The sequence below is a fragment of the Lontra canadensis genome, unplaced genomic scaffold (genome assembly GCF_010015895.1).
Source record: "Lontra canadensis isolate GAN:19392208 unplaced genomic scaffold, GSC_riverotter_1.0 scaffold110, whole genome shotgun sequence".
Taxonomy (NCBI): Eukaryota; Metazoa; Chordata; class Mammalia; order Carnivora; family Mustelidae; genus Lontra; species Lontra canadensis.
The window spans coordinates 1,388,196-1,408,125 of NW_022631104.1; the positions used below are offsets into that span (position 1 = coordinate 1,388,196).

At 46.0% G+C, this 19,930-nt stretch overlaps 1 protein-coding gene across 2 annotated transcripts in view; it reads right to left on the reverse strand.

Moving 5' to 3' along the window:
- RABEP1 (rabaptin, RAB GTPase binding effector protein 1) overlaps nt 1–19,930 on the reverse strand; it is an 88,321-nt gene that overhangs the window by 51,961 nt on the left and 16,430 nt on the right. For both annotated transcript variants that reach the window (XM_032840034.1, XM_032840035.1), the window contains exon 2: nt 2,187–2,315. In XM_032840034.1, coding sequence (XP_032695925.1) covers nt 2,187–2,315 — 129 coding nt within the window. The remainder of the gene's footprint in view (nt 1–2,186; nt 2,316–19,930) is intronic.

Sequence of the window (19,930 nt, forward strand, 5' to 3'; positions counted from 1 at the left end):
TTTATTAAAAAAAAAAAAAAACAAACCTGGAGGCACCTGGGGGGCTCAGTCTGTTAGGCATCTGCCTTTGGCTGAGGTCATGATCCCAGGGTCCTGGGATCGAGCCCTGTGTTGGGCTCTGCACTCGGCAGGGAGTCTGCTTGGGTCTCTCTCTCCCTCTCCCTCTGACCCCCTCTACTCCTACTTGTGCTCTCTCTCTCAAATAATTAAAAAAAAAAAAACCCAAAACTTACCTTTTTCTACAAGTAAATATTACTCACACAGAGGTTACAACTTAATTGGGAGGGAAATCCAATTTTATCTGCATTTCCAATACGTAATGTACCTGCATTTCCAACAAGTTTCACACTTTATTATATTTTAAATGTATAGAATGTACGTAGTGTGTTCAACTGTGCACATATTAATAACTGAACAGTAAGTCAGTGCATTAGAAATATGTAAGCAATTTCTGTCGCAGACAAGTCTGATGAAATTTTCTTTGAAAAAGGCTTTCGAGCATCAAGTACCACCCATGACTCCCCAAGTGCGGTCCCTGAACCAAGAGCGTCAGCACCACCTGCTAACTCACTAGAAGTGTCAGTTCTAGGACCCCGCAGACCCAATGAGTCAGCTTCTAGGGTGAGACGCACGATCTCTGTTCTAACAAACCCTACAAGTCAAATTCTGATGCACAGCACTCAAGTCTGTGTTCCTAAAACAAGGGAAAAAAAATCTTTTTAGAATAAAATTCTGAGGGAGCTGTAGAACTGAAAACCCAACACAAGGAGGGGAAAAAAATGTAAAATATCTGCTGAAGATCTTATTCACGTATTTTTCTTAAAATGAATGGTGAAAGATATTAAATCACTGATTGATTCTGTTGGATATGTTTAAGAGCATGAGGTTTTAATTTAAATTCTTAGTGTTGACAATAATACAGAATTTGTATCTTTTGTATCTTTTTAAATTTAAAATAAAACATTTTAAGCATCACCTTCAGGAAAGGTGTGAGGGTATACGCGATGACTTGATGGAGTGCTTCCACAAAGTGGAACTTCAAAGCTGGCTGATCACCAGTCTTGAGCGGCGGCTCACAAACTGCACATACCTAGAGCTCATCAGAAATGCAGATTCCTGGGCACCACCCCAACACACTGTGTTCTGACGAGCTCTCGGAGGATTTCACCCAGCATCTGAGTCACCCAATTAAAACAACGACTGCTGGACCCTGAGCTGGTCAAACGTGAAACAGGACCCAAACCATACATTTCTAACAAGCTTCCCAGGTGACTGCGACCCAGGTGACTGCAACCCCGATGCTGCTGTTTTGTGACCACACTCCAGGAACCACTGCTGGGGGCTGCAGAAGCCACAGCTGTATTTTCCTACATCAACACCCAACGTGTAAGCCTGTCCTGACTCTTCAGGGCCAGGCCCTCTCGACACATTCCCGCATCTGTCTTGTAAGCCTTCCTTCTCTCCTTGCTCGAGCTCCAGTTCTAGGAGTTCCAGAACCCTGGCACTGCGGCTCCGGCTCCAGCCAGCACCCAGCACCGCGTCTGCCTCACCGGAGTCCTGGGTCTTTGCTGGTAAGTAAGTGATCATCTGCGGGATCCCCTCCAGGAAGCATCAACGTGTGACAGTCTTCAACACAGCCAAGGCTCTCAGTAGAACACCCCAAGGCCACTTGGCCTGGGCTCTCTCTCGGGCGGGAAGACCACCGAGAGCCCCGTGTCCCAGGGTGCTGGAGCCTCCCTACAACGCGTATCCTTGTGAAGCTCAAAGATAAGGGAAAGCCTGAATCCTGCATTTTCCAACGTGTTCTATCAGTTCCATTCTTTTTATTTATTTTTTTAAAGATTTTATTTATTTGAGAGACAGAGATCACAAGCAGGCAGAGAGGCAGGCAGAGAGAGGGGGAAGCAGGATCCCTGCTGAGCAGAGAGCCCGATGCAGGGCTCGATCCCAGGACCCTGAGATCATGACCTGAGACGAAGGCAGAGGCTTAACCCACTGAGCCACCCAGCTACCCCTCTATCAGTTCCATTCTTAACTCTAGGCTCTAAATAGGCTTTCAGTTTACAACATAAATACAAATAAAATCAAGGTGTGTTCAATGATAAAATTAACATTGTACTACCAAGAAACTCGACACGTTAAGGCAGTCTTAGTATGGGGAGTTAGAGACAGACTTAGGAACTTACCCTCTTTAGCCAAATATAACTCTTTAAATTTTGCTCTCTTTTGATTAAATTCTTGCTTAAGCTGCTGCTGTGCACGTAAAAATTCTGCATTAATTTTTTCCAATTCTGCTACCCGTTGCTGAAGAGAAACTGGAAAAAAAAATACTAGTTAACAAGTAATAACTTTTATTTATAAGTTACATATTTCTATAACGGAACAAGTAAGCAAGCTTCTTCCAAAAATCCAATATATTCTAGAAATTCTAATCTTCGCTTCTATCAGACGTAACCCACACTATGAATGAATCACACAAGGTACCACAGCATATATATGTGGAGAATCACATGAGGCAAATTTCCCAAAAGAGAGCTTCTGAAGTCCCTCTGTAGCTGACAGCGCGTTGATCTATTCTGGAGTTATTAACTACTGGAGTGCGGGGCCCAATCTTGCTAGCTCCGGTTTCCCTCAAGCGTTACAAGCAAAACTTTACAGTTTTCTGACTGGGAAAGGCAGACCAGTCTAGACCATCCTCCCAACTGCAAAAGGACTCATCACCATTATACTGGAATCATCATCAAAAACCCTCTCGTGTACAGAACTATTAGGTACGAACCCCCCATTACTGGCGGATGATCCGGTGTGCAGAGTCATGGTCACGGGGGAGTGTCAGGGACTGGGACATGTCTGACTTCAGGGCTACATCATTTCGTGGCAGCTGATTAAATAAGTGGCCATCCTGAGCAAACCCAGGGGTTCTTCTGCTTCAAGCAAGAGGAGGGCAACCCAGGAGTCCGACCTCACCTCCTCCTCTGCCCCAACAGCAACCCAGACACAAAGCCATAACCCTAATCCCTCTGAGAGACACAAATGGGTACTAATGCCACCACCTAAACCCCAAGGCTAGGGGAAGTCCCAGGTCTCTAGCATGAGCCACTCCAGATAATGACGATTTGTTACAATTTTAACCATGATCTGAAATTCTCTCTGAAGGCCCTACCTTCCCCCAACCGGGTCCTCAATTACAGCACACAGGAAAGACTGGGGAAATGCAGCAGTGGTTTATCTATGCGTGAACAGTCGGTCTCATTAATTTCTTCCATGTGGTTTTCAAGGTTCTCTACGACTCCTCTGATAAAAGATAATGAGCTGAAATCAGCACCTAAAACTATGTTCATCGCCACGTCTTCAGACCAGCCTCACTACAGATGGGACAGTCTGGATACAATCCAGGCGGAAGGGGAAGGGCTGCCGTCCTGCTGTTTGAGCCCCACCATTCATTATTAAAGGTGAGGCGTCATTTTGAGGAGGGCGTATCTAGGGCCTCTAGGTCACAGCAAAGAACGGCATCTGGTCATGAGAACATTCGATGACTTTTGGAGAAAAAGAGGGATGGAGAATCTGGAGGGGAAAAGATGGAGTCATTTCACACGTCCTATCTGAAATCATGGAGGAAACTTGCTATCTACACTATTTACTTCTCTTGGTATTTTTACTGCCCAAATCCCAAATGTCAAATAAACAAGCTTTTCCCTTAACAGTCTGACATTATGGATAGCTACTGATTACCGCATGAAGTCAGGAAGGACTCAGGGGAAGCAAAAGAAAAGAAAAAGCAAGACCCCTCTGTCCTTCCTTTTCCCAAACACACTCCCACCCCACTCCTACCATCCTCAAAACACACACAAAAACGGCCGTACCTTTCAACATTTAGGAACTGAAGCTAATCGGTAATAAAAGCTAAAACGCAGCCTTTAAAACGGCAGGTAAGGGGTGCCTGGGGGCTCAGTCAGCGAAGTGCCTGACTTAATTTCGGCTCAGGTCGTGGTCTCCGGGTCATGGAATGTAGCCCAGCACCTAACTCTCCACGCCGTGGGGAGTCTGTGTGTCTCCCCCTCCCTTGGCTCCTCCCCCTGCTTATGGGCTCTCTCTCTTAAACAAATAGGTCTTTAAAAAACAAACAAACAAACAAAAAAAAACCTGCAGCCAAAATGAAGTGTGGTTCCAGCTCCCAAGTCTGTCCTGGCTCTGGCCCACAGAGCAGCCGCAGCCCACACCCACAGTCTGGCTGCCTCTCTCGAGCTCTGGGACAGTTTTCAGTTCCAGGGATCAGAATCCCTTTGAGGATACACCAACTCCCTTACTCTCATTTGTTGTTTTAATTAAAAAATTTTAAATCCACCTGAGTACTTCTAATATACCGCAATTCTACAACAAAGAAAAAGGCCAAAACAACTGTTTAAAAAAAAAAAAAAAAGAATGCCTCTACTGCTATATCTGGAAAATCAATTCCCCTTGCATAAGACAGCAGAGAAGTTTACAAATGGCCATATCCTAATGCATTAGCGACCAACCGCAAAGTAAACTGAAAATAGCGCTCATCACACAAAGTACACATGCTGTTTTTCTAGCATGGTCACCACCAAGTTCACAATAACTAGCTAACAGCTCATGTTAAAAGTACTTAGCCTGGCATTTGGGGGGAAAAAATTGATCAATGTAATTATCAAACTAGTGGTATTTATTTGACAAATAAAGGAAAAAGGCAGAATAAGCAGGTGACTTCATACGTAGGCACAGAAGACCAGAAGTCCCTCGAGCCTCGTGATCCTGACTCAGTGCCCACGCTTCAGACTTCCAGCTCCGACCCCTCTCCAGGACCCTGCATCTTCACAGCACCATGAAAAGTCAGTCCGAATGCCAGCCTTCCACAACTCAGCAGGTGAGAGCTATCGGTATCTCAGCCTCCCTGAACCACTCCACGAGTCTGCACATTGGTGCCTTCAGCCAGATCCTAAGAAAAAGCGGGCGCCCAGGTGGCTTGGCTGAAAGAGCGTGAAACTCCTGATCTCAGGGTTCTGAGTTCAAGCTCCACACTGGGTGTAGAGGTTACACAAAAATAAAATCTTGGGGATCCTGGGTGGCTCAGGTGGTTGAGCATCATCAGACCCTTGATTCTGGCACAGGTCATGATCTCCAGGTTGTGGGATCGAGCCCCACATCCGGCTCCGCGCTGACTGTGGAGTTTCTTAAGATTCTCTGTCTGTCTCTCTCCCTCTGCACATCCCTCCCTTGCAAGCATGCACACGCTCTAAAAAAAAAATTTAAAAGGAAAGAAGAAAGAAAAAGGGAAAACTAAGTTATGCAATGGCTATTTTTAATGCTTGACACCCAAAGGGAAAAATTATTACATCAATTACTCAAAATGTATGAAATAAGCAACCGGAAATGAAAAAGGAAAAAGACTATGGTAAATAACTGAAGGAAAGACCCAATGACTCTTAGATGCATCTCCTTCCCTAATCCTGATACGAATGGGAGAACATGTAATAACTTAAAGATATTTTTAAGTCCCAAACTCTTTTTTTTTTTTAAGATCTTATTTATTTATTTGACAGACAGAGATCACAAGTAGGCAGAAAGGCAGGCAGAGAGAGAGGAGGAAGCCGGCTCCCCGCTGAGCAGAGAGCCCAATGCGGGGCTCGATCCCAGGACCCTGAGATCATGACCTGAGCCGAAGGCAGAGGCTTTAGCCCACTGAGCCACCCAGGCGCCCCTAAGTCCCAAACTCTTATTAAGTTTGATGAGACATAAGCAACAGAAGAAAAGCAGTGTAAGTCAAATATTACAACCAGAATCTTTTTGTTTCAAGATGTTCAAGAGCCAAGAAAACACCTAAAATAAATAAATAAAACACATAACACTTCAGTAGAACAAAAGAATCTGAACATTTTCTATAACTCAAAAGTCTTCATTTCTGTCTCATTGGGTAAAATGAAACTACTAAGTATGGCAGGAAATATCCACCCAATGGAATAATATCAAGCCAAAAAATTATATTAAATAAAAAAAATACAAAATTATACAACCCAATATGAGCTATGCAAAAAAATACATTAAAAAAAAAAGACTGGGAGGAATAAGCCAAATTACCTTGAGTGGTTGCCTCTCTGAACCAAAGGGTAACTACAATAATAAATTACACTGATTACACGGATTTAAATTTAAAACGTAAGGAAGTGTTTCATCTTTTTTAAAAAATCATTACAACCGTTTATTACTGTTACGTCTCAATGTCTCTGCTCATAAAAAGTGCACATGATTAACCTCAATAGTCTTCAATGTTTTGACACACTAATCATTTTTTATAAGCTACACTTAATTTTCCCAAGATAAACAATTTGTTAAAATAGATGAATTTCCTTAAAAAATAGAACCTTTTAATTTGTTTCAGAAGTGGCCTTCCAGCTAGCAAACTGCATTCTTCTGGTGCTCTAAAAACTCACCATGTACAACTTCTTTTTAGGAATTACCAAAAACAATCACTGTCACACTAAATGTAGCCACTCAGCTGTGCTCTGTTTAGGCTCCTATTGAAGAAACCTGAAAGTAGGGACGCCTGGGGGGCTCACTGGGTTAAGCCTCTGCCTTCAGCTCAGGTCATGATCTCAGCCCCGCATCAGGCTCTCTGCTCAGCGGGGAGCCTGCTTCATTCTCTCTCTCTCTCTCTGCCTGCCGCTCCCCCTGCTTGTGCTCTCTCACTCTCTCTGTCAAATAAATAAATAAAATCTTTAAAAAAAAAAAGTAGAATTTAAGAAAAAAAAAAAAAAAAGAAAGAAAGAAAGAAACCTGCAAGTACCCGGCGGCCTGAGGAGACAGGGGAGAGGGAAAGTCGGGGTAGGGCGGGGGGCGTGAGGCTGGCAGGAACAACGCCTCCCGCAGAGGGCGGTCCTCACGCAGACACACGCCGGGTCACCTGCGCTTGCAGAGTACTCGAGCCAGCAGACGCGCATGTGGGGAGCACCGTGTCAGTATCTTCGGTACCACTGACAGCTGTCACTTCACTTCACGTAACCCCATTTCACGTCACACAATCTCCAAACTATCCGACCTCGGCAACATTAAAAACCTGCCTCCTTCTCCCTTGCCCCTGCGCTCAGAGGAGGCAGCTCTGAGCCCCCGAGTCACAGAACAGCTTCGCGCCCATCCTCTTGAGAATCCAAGTGGAAAAACCTTACTTTGTCTCACTTCTCCTTTCTTCTTCTTTTTTGTAACTCTCAAAGCAATTAGGTGTTACAATGCTTCAGACAAAAGATCACCTTTAGGATCCTGGGCCTCACATACGAAACCCAACTGCTTCCTCCCCAGGGTTAGTGGGTTTGAGTGAAGCAGCCACAGGCGCGACTACAAATACAGGAAAGACACTAAGTGAGAGAAAAAAACACCAAACGTTCGTTCAGAGGGAAAACGTACTAAGGAAGACCTTCAAAAGGTCTAGATGAATTAAAGACAGGAAACGACGGGAAACCTGATGGGGGCGGTGTGGGACACCGAGGGGAGAGGAAGCAGGACAGAGAGCGCGCCGCATCCCCGTCCCTAAAGATGCTCGCGACCAAATGTACAGAGCAGCCTCCGGGCGCCTGCAGTGCGGCTGGAAGCTTGCGGGTCTGATGTTCAGTTCTCGGTTACTGAGCAGGACAACCACAAGAGCACAGTCTTGCAAGGACTTTAGAGACCAGTCTCGTGCACTTCAGCCTACACGTCGACCCACTGATGAGCTGTTAAATTCAGAGATCAGCAACCCACGTTCGCAAACGAACGAAGCAAGTAGAAACCAGCAGCGCCACGCTCCGCCTGGGTATACATTATTTCCTGAGATCTGCACTTCAGATGCTCACACACTGCTATTGGGCTGTAAAGGGAAATGTGTTTCTTACGACAGAGAGAGGTCAAAATAGTCTGAAAACTGCCAATTCCTAAGTCATAAGGACTACACTCCCACCACACCACAGAGAGGTGGTCACGTGGCTTCCGCAGAAACCTAAAACTAGTAACTTACTTCACTGCCCCACATGGCACCCAGGTCCACCGTTCACAGATAACAGATGATCCTCCCCTCCCCTTCAGATAAGGGGTCATCTGTGAGAAATATCTATTTTTAGTCATACAACCCAAAATCAGCTTCCTCTGAGATCTTAGATCTGTCCTACAGATTTGGAAAATGTCCAACACCTGCCACCTCACACCTGTCCTCTCCTTCCTCCTCCAGATGAAACACCTCCCAACTCTTTAATGACTCAATCCCTCACTCTCTCACAGCTGCGGTCCCGAACACTACAGTCAGAACTACAGTCAGAACTCGACATAAAGTAGGACACTCTGACCCTAACCCATTATCCACACAGAGTCGAGCAGAAACATTGTATCTGGAGGCTATTTCCCTAAGAACATTCGACAGATTGGCCCCAGCTTTCTCTGGACACAAGCCCACCGCTCCCATTCTCAGCCCACAAGATTAACATAATCTAACACTGTCCCTACGTCCCCTCTGCTCGAACTTCAACCAAGCCAAGGGTCCTCCAACCAACAGCCATATCGCAGAGTTCTCTTTCTGTTTTGTTTTGTTTTGTTTTGTTTTGTTTTGTTTTGTTTTGTTTTAAAAACAAAGTTTTCCGGTGGAACCAAAGACGGAGCTCTTCCGCCGGTCACTCGGGATCCGGGTGGAGGCAGACACTGCCTTATCAGACTGCTCTGTTAGCTACAAGTTCATCCCAACTATCGTCAGCCTCAAATCACATTTCTTCATCTTATGCATGATTCGGTAACACTGTCATCAAATACTAAGATTCAAAGACAAGCTATCTACAGTTTTGGAGTCAGAAAACCGTGCTTCAACCCAAAGCCGAGCTCTCCTTATATGAACTGGGGCAAAAGCTCAACTTTTCCAAGATTTCATTAAAATAAGGCGGACTCCCACTCTGAAGAGTATCGCAGGCTCTGAAGACTCGAAACGCCATCATACAAATGCAGCTCACATGTAATAACGTGACAGTTACTGTTAACTTCAGAATCTAATAGCTGCAGCTTCAAAATTCTGCCAAAAAAAATAGAGGGGGGGTTGCCTTAGGGGCTCAGTTGGTTAAGCATCCAACTCTTGATTTCTGCTCAGGCCACAATCTCAGGGTCATGAGATCAAGCCCCGCATCAGGCTCCCTGCACAGCCGGGAGTCTGCTGGAGGCTCTCTCACTCTCTCCCTCTGCTTCCCTCCACCCTCTCTCTCCCTCCAATAAATAAATAAATCTTTAACAAAAATCGAGATGTTCCTTTGGCTCGACATGTTGTAGAGATGCTTCCTAGTGATAACTACAAAATCACCGTATTTCTAAAAATTCTCAAGCCACTGGTTCAAATAATCTACTCTTTAAATGTTCCAGAAACTACAGTCGAGCAAAGTTATCACTTGAGACAAACATGCAAACAAAGCTTTGACAAAAAGTAAAAAATGCAGGAGTAACTATAAACCAAAACATGGGGGTTTCAGGGAATGTTCAGGAGGCAAACAATGAGCATAAACCATGTTCCAGGTCCGATCCTGCATTACTCTACGCCCGTAAAGCTAAGTTCCCCCACGGGTTCCCAATGGGCATACACAATACACACCATGAAAACGTCTCCAATAGTCGCCAAACAAGGAGAACTTCAGAAATAAGCCGATCACATGACTGAGATAAACTCTGCACGTTTCACAATACCAGTTGGCTACAGGATGCATTCAGGCACCATTCTGCGCACTTTACCAAGTAACCGTTAAGTCACTGTAACTTCCGATTACGTTTAGTCCAAGCACCGCAGCTGGCCAACGCCATGTTCAAGAGCAGACGCGAGCACGCGTGGGCACAGGTGGATGATTCTGCACTGGGCTGCCTCTCCCAAGGGTTTCACACACCGCAGAATGCCAAGCCCAATGAAAAAGAATGACGACCACCACACTGATGAGCATTTGCGGGTTCCAACTTTGGATTTCAAACATTTTAGTGGCCGTTTACAAGACAAAGAAGGCTACTCAAAACTTAGTATCAGGCTTACTTAACAAAATGGTGAAAAGAATTCCGTTTTCTGCCCAGAGCTCGAGTGGCATTCGTAAGTGGAACCGTATTGTACCACTTCAGGACTCGGGTTGGGATTGCTAAAAACTCACTATCCACCAGTGCAGTTAAATTCAATCCTTCTTTTGGGCTTGAATTTACCAAGTGTCTGTAAGGCTGCTGGTGGGACACAGGACAGTACAATCACTCCGGCAAAGTCTGGCAGTGGCTTGTAAATGCACACGTACCACACAATCCAGCAATCCCACAAAAAAGAACATACTTCCACACAAAGATCTGTACACAAATGCTCACAGCAGCTTTACTCACAAAAGCCAGCAGCTGTAAATAGCCCAAACGCCCACTAAAAATGGACAAATAACGAGGAGCCCATATAATGAGATGCTCTTCGGCAACTAAAGGACTGACTATTAACACACACATCAGGGACGAGTCTCAAGAGCACCGTGCCCAGGGAAAGAACCAAACCCAAAAGCCGGACTGCCCTCACAGACGGAACTCTAGAGCGGGCCAAACTACAGTGACGGGAGGGAGAGCGGCGCTTCCCCAGAAGGAGGGGCAGGGGCAGAACCACAAAGGCGCAGGAGGCAATCTAGGGGAGTAAAACGTTCCAGAACACGACGACTCTGGTGATGGTTACAGAACTGCTGCGTTCAGGAAAACGCATGGACCTAGAGCTAAAGTCATGAAATTCACAGCATGGAAACTGTTTTAACATCCTCACTGAGGCAGGAGTGAACCATCCCAGGAATAAATGAGCGTGTGCCAACAGAAGCAACCTCCTCGTCAGCCACCGTGAACTAGCCTTGTGGCCCTCCTCCGAAATTATTTCTCTGAATATTTAAATACTGTCCCTTACCAGAAACAGTGAAAGCAGACTTGATGTAGCCTGCTCACTGCTGCCTTTCCAGCACCTAGAACTGTGCTGGCCCGTGACAGTGTTCGCCAGGCATTTCCTAGGGAAACACGAGAACAAAGACGTGAGCCACGGCGGCTAGACCTACCTGTGCGGAGGGGCACACCTGGAAGGCAGCAAGGACTTGGAGAAGCGAAGGAGAGGGCGACTAGCCGGGAACAGTCAAGGACAAAGGAGCAGGGCAGTCCACACAGACACGGGGCGAGCCAAGCCAATGTCCCGGACGTGCAGAAAACACTTCCCCACAGAGCACAGGAGGCCCCTGAGCGACCTCTGGGCCTGTGCTTCCTGCCTCGGCAGCCACTAGCCGCGTGAGGCTACCGCACCCCTGAAACGCATCTAAGCTGAGTATGTTAAGTATGAAATAAATCTGGAATTTTGAAACTTCTGAACAAAAATATCTAAAATGCCCCAACGATTTTTATAGTGCTCACATGTAAAAATTGTGACACCTGGAATACACCGCGGTAAATGAAATACATCATTAAAATTAATCTCCACGGAGAGCCATACACGGATGTTCACGGCACGGTTCCTAACAGCCAACAAAGGAAGCCCAGTGTTCATCCAAGACGGATGGGTCAGCAAAATGGGGTCCTCATGCAATGGGATGTTGTATGTCCATAAAAAGGAGCAAAGCACAGGGGTGCCTGGCTGGCTCTGTCAGAGGAATGTGGGACTCCCGATCTCAGGGTCGTGAGTTCTAGCCCCATGGTAGGGCTAGAATTTCTTAAAAATTAAATAAACCTTTAAAAAAGAGAGAGAGAGAGAGAAAAGAACAAAGTATTGATCCATGCTATAGGACGGACAGCCCTTAAACACATCACACTAACTGGAAGATACCAGACACCAAAGCTACAGACAGTACGATTCTATGTATAAAAACAGGAAGATCCAGAGACTTGATACTCTGTGAGATCTGACTTTATCTCCTAATAACCCTGAGTGTTCCTGGAGTCAGAAAACAAAGGGTATGGAAAAAAGCAGGGTTTAGGCAGGAATGCGGAGAGTATACTGAAAAGCCTTGCAGGTAAGAAACAGACCGCACTGGCAGCAAGGAGGGCTGGGTCACAGAGAAACAAAGAACAGTGACTAGAACTCCACGGAAGTGTTGTACGTTTAGTATAAAAGCAAATTAATCTAATTTTAAAATTCAGCAGCACTGGAAAAGTCACCAGCCTACAGCTCAGTCCTAAAACTGATGTTCATAATGAATCACCAATACAAGATTTAATGTGGGGGCGCCTGGATGGTTCAGCGTCTGACTCGATCTCAGCTCAGGTCTTGATGTCAAGGTCATGAGCTCAAGCCCTGCGCTGGGCTCCACACTGCGCATGGAGCTTACTTTAAAAAAAAGGAAGGCGGACGCCTGGGTGGCTCAGTTGGTTAAGCGGCTGCCTTCAGCTAGGGTCATGATTCCGGGGTCCTGGGATCGAGTCCCGCATCAGACTCCCTGGTCAGCGGAGAGCCTGCTTCTCTCTCTCCCTCTGCCTGCTGCTGTGCTTTCTTGTGCGCACTCTCTCTCTCTGTCAAATAAATAAATAAAATCTTTTTTAAAAAAAAAGACTTAATGATGTCCAGTGCACTTTGTTAAAGGAAGCACATTAAAGTGCATTTTATTTTGGAAAAGCCGCTAAGAAAAGTAGCTAGACTCCGAGCTCCCAGAATGCGGCCTCTAAATACTGTTTCCCACTAAAAGGAAGCAGAGCTCCTTGGAAATAGTGACTGATTCCAGGCCTGGACGGGAAGGGAACAAGACGAAGCTGAAACATGGTGGCATCTGCTGGGGTTCTATCAAAGGACTGAGGAGTCCTAGAGAAGACAGTGGCCCAAAGAGATCATCTGCACATCAAAGCAACCCTCCCCTTCAAGATATATTCATTCCTAATCCTCAGAAACTATAAGTATTACCTTCTGTGGCAAAAGACATGATTCAGGCCCTGGAGGAGCCCACCCTGGATTACCCAGTAGGCCCTACATGCAATCCATACATGCCTTTTTTTTTTTAAGATTTTACTTATTTGACAGAGAGAGAGAGAGAGACAGAGAGCACAAGCAGGGGGAGCAGCAGAGGAAGAGGGAGAGGGAGGCTCCCTGCCCAGGCAGAGAGCCCGATGTGGGGCTCGATCCCAGGACCCTGGGATCATGACCTGAGAGGAAGGCAGACATTTAATGGACAGAGCCACCCAGGCGCCCCCATATGTGCCTTTTTAGAAAGAGGACCTGTGCAGCAGACACACAGAGGACTCGGCACTGTGACACCGAAGGCAGAGCTTGGGGTGGGGTCGCCAGGGAAGGCCAGCATCGCCGGAGCTAGAACTGCCGCCCGCCTCAGCCTCTGGAAGGAGCACCGCCCTGCCAACGCCTGACACTTCAGCCCAGGGGTACGGATTTTGGACTGCCCGCCTCCCCCGCTGTGAGATCATAAACTTCTATTGTTTTAAAGCCATTCAGTTTGTGGTAATTTGTTGGAGCAGCCAAAGTAAACCAACACAATCAATAAAAATAACAATGAGTCAAAACACGAGTATACATGTAAATCCACATATTCTCAATATATAAAGAAAAAAAAACCTGATTGGTCACCTTATCCAGGCAACCAAGTTATCACTGTGAAAGCCTATCAGGAAAATTACCACTCCTTCCCTCTCCGTTTCCTACACAAACTATCCCTTAAGGTAGCAAAATCTACACGGAGTGTTCCTTGTCCAGAAGTGTTCCGGCTGTAACTACCATCTGACAAACGCTGATGAATGGAGAAACCCAGGAAATGGTCATCAGTGGTCCTCACGTCTCCAAAAGAGCCAACCAGACAGCAGGTGCCCCCGATGGACGTACCCGCTGCCACTCTGAGATGGTCTTTAAAAAGAAAACCACCACACACACACAAAATGCCAAAATACATGTAACAAACAAAGGTAGATCTGAATATGACTTCAGATCTAACTCCCAACTTAGAGGAAACGCAGAAGACAAGACTACGGAGAACACCAAAATACAGATACAATCGGGAAGTTACAGGGGCGAGTATGCCACAGGACAGCCGTCTTCAACAACTTATGAGGCGGAGGGAAGAGACAACACAGACCAACCAACTCTAACGGCCCCTATTCTGGGTCCTGTTTCAAACAAACCCAATTTTTCAAATTGAGACAACTGAGGAAATGTCCACCTGGACTGGATATTTCATGACAAAGAATGACTGTTGACTGTTTTTAGATGTGATCGTAGTACTGTGGCTATGTTTACATAGATACTGAAATGTTTTCAAATGAAATCATAGGTGTCTGAGATGGGCTATTTAAAAGTCCAGGACAGGAAGTAGGGAGAGGATTACAACCGAAACAAGATCAGCTACACAACGACAGTCACGGCACATGGAGGGTGCTGGGTCTACCTACGAATCTTTTTTTTTAAGATTTTATTTATTTATTTGACATGGAGAGAGAGATCACAAGTAGGCAGAGAGGCAGGCAGAGGGAGAGAGAGGAGGAAGCAGGCTCCCCGCTGAGCAGAGAGCCCGATGCGGAGCTGGATCCCAGGACCCTGAGCCCATGACCTGAGCCGAAGGCAGAGGTTTAACCCACTGAGCAACCCAGGCGCCCCTACCTACGGATCTTTTTAAGTGTTTAAAATGTTCCACAGAAAGGACTCTAAGTCTAATTTTTTTTTAAGTCTCACCTCTTCTGTGTTGAAAGGCTTACCTCTAAGTTAGCTGAAAAATAATACGCCCACAAAATATCATTTCAGGGCGCCTGGATGGCTCAGTCTCTTAAATATCAGACTCTTGATTTCAGCCGAGGTCATGATCTCAGGGTCATGATTAAGCCCTGCATTGGGCCACATGCTCGGTGAGGAACCTGCTTAAGATTCTCCCTCTCCCTTTGCCTCTCCCAGCCCACATGCTCCCTCTCCCTCACTCTCTTAAAAAAAACAGTAATAATTAAAAATATTCATTCTCCCACCCTTCCAGATAATGGGGCATTATACGTATTCACATTTATAATTCACAACAGAGAACTATTTAATAAAAACTTTGTTTCTGACTATTACCAATTCCTTTAATATAAAACGGTCATTGGTTTAGAACACTTTCTTTTTTTAATTTGAGAGAGACAGAGAGAGAGAGAGCACGCATGTGCACGCACAAGCAGGGAGCAGAACAAGGGAGAAGGAAAAGCAGGCTTCCCACTGAGCAGGGAGCATGACGCGGAGCTCGATCCCAGGACCACGACACCATGACCTGAGCCAAAGGCAGACGTTTAACCGACCGCGCCCCCAAGGTGTCCTGGTTGAGAATATTCTTAAGATTTATCACTTACAGGGGAAAAGTCAAACCTCTCTTAGGATCATGTTTTATTATACTGTAAATTCAAATTCCCTGTGTACAGTGTCCTTCAGTATTACAGCGAAAATCTCAACCACCCATGTCACTTTCCATCTCGTATGTTGTAAAAAGACCACCGACAGCTACAAAATTGACATTAGGAGTTATTTATCAGAAAAAAAGTTCTTCGGGACGCCTGGGTGGCTCAGTCACTTCGGTGTCTGCCTTTGGCTCGGGTTGTGATCCCGGAGTCCTGGGAGGGAGCCCCACCCTGGGCTCCCTGATCCACGGGGAGTCTCTCTGCCTGCTGCTCCCCCTGCTTGTGCGCTCTCTCTCTCCGACAAATAAAACTAAAAAAAAAAAAGTTCATAAATACATAATAAAGCCACAAGGGTTTATAGTTTATTTATAAAGGAAGTTGAATGCATTATTTATGAGCTTTTCAGAAACAACAAGGTCATATGTAAGAGGGAACAAAAGTTTGATAAACAGCTATTCCGCCTACAAGTGAATAAAGGAAATTAATTACATGTTCCTAGAAGGGGACAAGAGGAACCAACCGGTAAAACTTTTCAGGGGAGCGCACTGATGTTAATATTCATGCGGGGGGTGGGGGGGGTATAAACATTGACGTGCCAAGGCCTAGACGGATCTCCGTGTGACTACGGGGGATTAACAGGGGAGACCACTATCAAAGACTCACCATCACGGAAGTGGGAACCACAAACAGGTGTACCACTACCTCCTAGAGGTGCTATCTCACACTGTTTATTTACGTGCTAAAGTTCATTACTTAATTATTTTCCTTTACACTAAGGGCATCATACTGTTAATTTTTTTTTAATCGTGTATATAGTTTTACATCAGAATGATACGGAGGCATCCTAAAGCATTTTGTTAGAAACCAGTGGTTCTCGGGGCACCTGGGTGGCTCAGTGGGTTAAGCCTCTGCCTTCGGCTCAGGTCATGATCTCAGGGTCCTGGGATCGAGCCCCGCGTCGGGCTCTCTGCTCAGCAGGGAGCCTGCTTTCCCCCTCTCATTGCCTGCCTCTCTGCCTACTTGTGATCTCTCTCTCCGTGTCAAATAAATAAAATATTAAAAAAAAAAAAAAGAAAGAAACTAGTGGTTCTCACCTGGAGGTGACTTTGCTCCCCAGAGGACATCTGGCAATGTGGGAAGCGTTTCCAGTTGTCAGACCTGAGGAGAGGGGTATGGAAGCCAGAGAAGCTGCTCAACACCCCACGGTACCCAGGATGGCCGTCCACAGCAATGAGCAACCCGGCCCTAGAGGCCAGCAGTGACAAAGGGTAGCGGTCGGCTATAAACTCACAGGGCTGACACCCTCAGAGCCAGAGTGACAGCGCAGACTACCGGTAAAGAGTCCCTCCCTTCCATCATAAAGCTCGGAGGGTCACCCAGTCCATAACTACAGCGAGTCCCTGAATTCTGTGACACTCTCTCCCCCGCTCACTTGATACCTGCACGGGTGCTTCTCAACACTCACGCCTCACAAGAGCATAAGGAGGGCTCCTGGGGGTCTCATCGCGGCATCTGCCTTCCGCTCAGGTCACGATCCCCGTCCTGGGATGGAGCCCCACCTCAATCCCCTGTTCCCCAGGGAGCCTGCAGCTCCCTCTCCCACTCCCCATTTGTGTGCTCTCTCTCTCTGTGGCAAATAAATGAAAGGGCTCAGAAAGAAAGAAAGAAAGAAAGAGAGAGAGAGAGAAAGAAAGAAAGAAAGAAAGAAAGAAAGAAAGAAAGAAGTTTGATTTAAATACTGGAGAAATCCAGGAAAGACACAGCAATCCTACCAAAACTACACAAACACCACATATAAAATACTCATGCGGCAGGGGGCACCTGGGTGGCTCAGTCAGTTAAGTGTCTGCCTTCAGCTCAGGTCACGATTCCAGGGTCCTGGGATCGAGCCCCACATGGGGCTCCTTGCTCAGTAGGAAGTCTGTTCTCCCTCTGCCTCTGCCATTCCCCCTGCTTGTGCTCTCTGTCAAATAAATTAATAAAATATTTTTTAAAATAATAAAATAAAATATCATGGGTGTTTTTCAGAGTTTAAAAAACATTTTTTTTTTAAATGCAGGAAGACAGTGCCTAAGGAAGTAATTTGATTTCTTGTTCCAAATTCAACCAGATCACTCAGTAACAGTCACACAAAAAAAAGCTTTCATTTTCACATCCCCAAACAAGAAAGACTCTGGTGACGGAAGTAAGTCTTCATCCCCAAGTGTCTTCTGTACAACTTAGAAAGCGTAAACAGGATCCACAGGTATGGGATGACTCCACGGACATCAGAGTCCAATCAGGTGCCCCCCACCCCCTCACTTGTTCTCCTTTGATCACTCTGCAACTAATTCAAATTTACGGCAACAACGTTTCACACACACAAAAGTCCCTAGACCTGCTAGAGTAATGTCTTTGTAGGAAAAGCTCTTAAAGGTAAATAAAAAAGCAAATATTATTTAGTGGTTAAAGATGGATCATTTGCAAAAGAATTCTAAAAACCAACAGAGATCAAAGAAATGCAAATCTGAACAAGATTCTGCTCACCAAAACTAGCCAACATTTTTATGGCTTTTTTTTTTTTTTTTTTTTTTTAAGTACGCTCCACAGCCAGCAGGGAACCAGCCCAGGGCTTGAACTCACAGCCCTAAGATAAAGACCAGAGCTGATAGCAGGAGTCAGACGCTGAACCAACTGAGCCACCAGGTGTCCCTGTGGATTTCTCTCCTGAAAAGACGCCGCTACTTCATGGTGGTGGCCCGAGCACTGCTGGTGGGAGCACAGGGCACTACAATCCCAAAGGGCGGTGCATTTCATGTCTTTATTATCCGCACGTTACAATGCTCTGACGTCACAGAGCCCAGCTGGCCAGGAAGGGACTGCGCCCCCAGGGTCAGCTAGTTCCCAGGATACTAAACAACTCACCTGCAAACATGCCCAGCGCACGCAAGCCCACTACACAGAGGTCTACAACCACCTCGCTCATCCGCTCTGACACAGCAAGCCAGTATTTCCCGTCACCCCCGGGCCAGGTATCAGAACACCAGAGACCCGCGGACATCACTCAAACTAGACAATCCTAAGCTTGTTCACCTCGCCTCCTCTGGCCCACCTACTCCTTCCCACGGAAACCACAATAAAGGCTCTAGGCCACGCTTTCCATGGGCCCCTTATGCCTCCTGACCAACCCGGTATTCTCCGATGGCATGCCCCCCCCACCATCTTGGACACTCTAAGTAATAAAATCTGCTTTCAAAGGCAGTCGTCTCTGTATCTGCCACCTTACCTGGGGCGCCTGGGTGGCTCAATGGGTTAAAGCCTCTGCCTTCAGCTCTCATCATGATCTCAGGGTCCTGGGATCGAGCCCTGCATCGGGCTCTCTGCTCAGCGGGAATCCCGCTTCCCCCTCTCTCTCTGCCTGCCTCTCTGCCTGCTTATGATCTCTGTCTGTCAAATAAATAAATAAACTCTGTAAAAAAAATACATTTATATCTATCACCTTACCGAACCTGATTAAAACAAATCCAGGTGTAATTCAAGACAGGCGACTATGTGGCAGTCAACAGCAAAAGGCTTACACGTCTGTATACTTTTTAATCAGGCAATTTCACTACTAAGAATTTATCCTAAAGAAGTAATCACAGATATGTGTACATTTAATTTCAAGAGCACTGACTGTACCACCAATTAAAATTCCAAAACATCAAAAATAAGCCAATGTCTAACAATAGAAAAATGACAAATAATTATGAAGGAGCTTTACAAATTTCAAGATGAACTTTTAAAGAGAACATAACAAATTCTATCAAATCTACAGGGAATAAATATTTTCTACATTACTTACACTTTCCTCAGTATAGTAAAGGATAGAATGTTCCCCAATTTATTTTAGCAAGCTAGCATAATCGAGATACCAAAACGCAAGGTAGTTCCAAAATGGAAATATAGGCCAGCCGCACCTATGAGCGGAACTGCAAAACAATTCAATCAAATCGAACCACACACTAGAAGAGAGGCCTGTACAACCAACTTGAGCTCACCCTAAGTGTGCAAAAATCTGTCCAACAATAAGAAATACTTAATTTTGTTAAAGAGAACAAAAAGCACGGAAAGAGTCCCAGTGAATACAATAAAGAGGAAACAGTAAAGCAATTAAAGAGGAAATAGCTGTGGGAAACAGAGCGCCCAGCGTAAGGACGATCCCTGTGCCGACAGGACAGAATGCTACACACGGAACAGAGAAAATACTGAAAGACGTAAAGGAATAAATATTCCCACAAGGTCATCAGTACTGCATCCGCAAGAAGAGTGATTAAGATGTGAGCAGAAAGGCTCCTGTGGGAGGAAAGCGGAGAAGAGGCAAAAGCGGGCCCCAGGCCATCCCCGAGCACTGGAGCCAGCCCTGGACTGCGGACTTCCGACCTGGCGACACACACGGACACCAAACCCTCTACCTGCAGAAGCCTCCAGAGACTGGGTTCCCACCTGCTCTGAGCACACGAGCACACACCAGAACGGAAACACACCAGACCCAGCAAAATCTAAGCGTGCACAACTTCTCCAACCACCAGCGGAGGCTGACGGAGGTGCGTCTGCAGAGACCCCCAGAGAGCGAGGT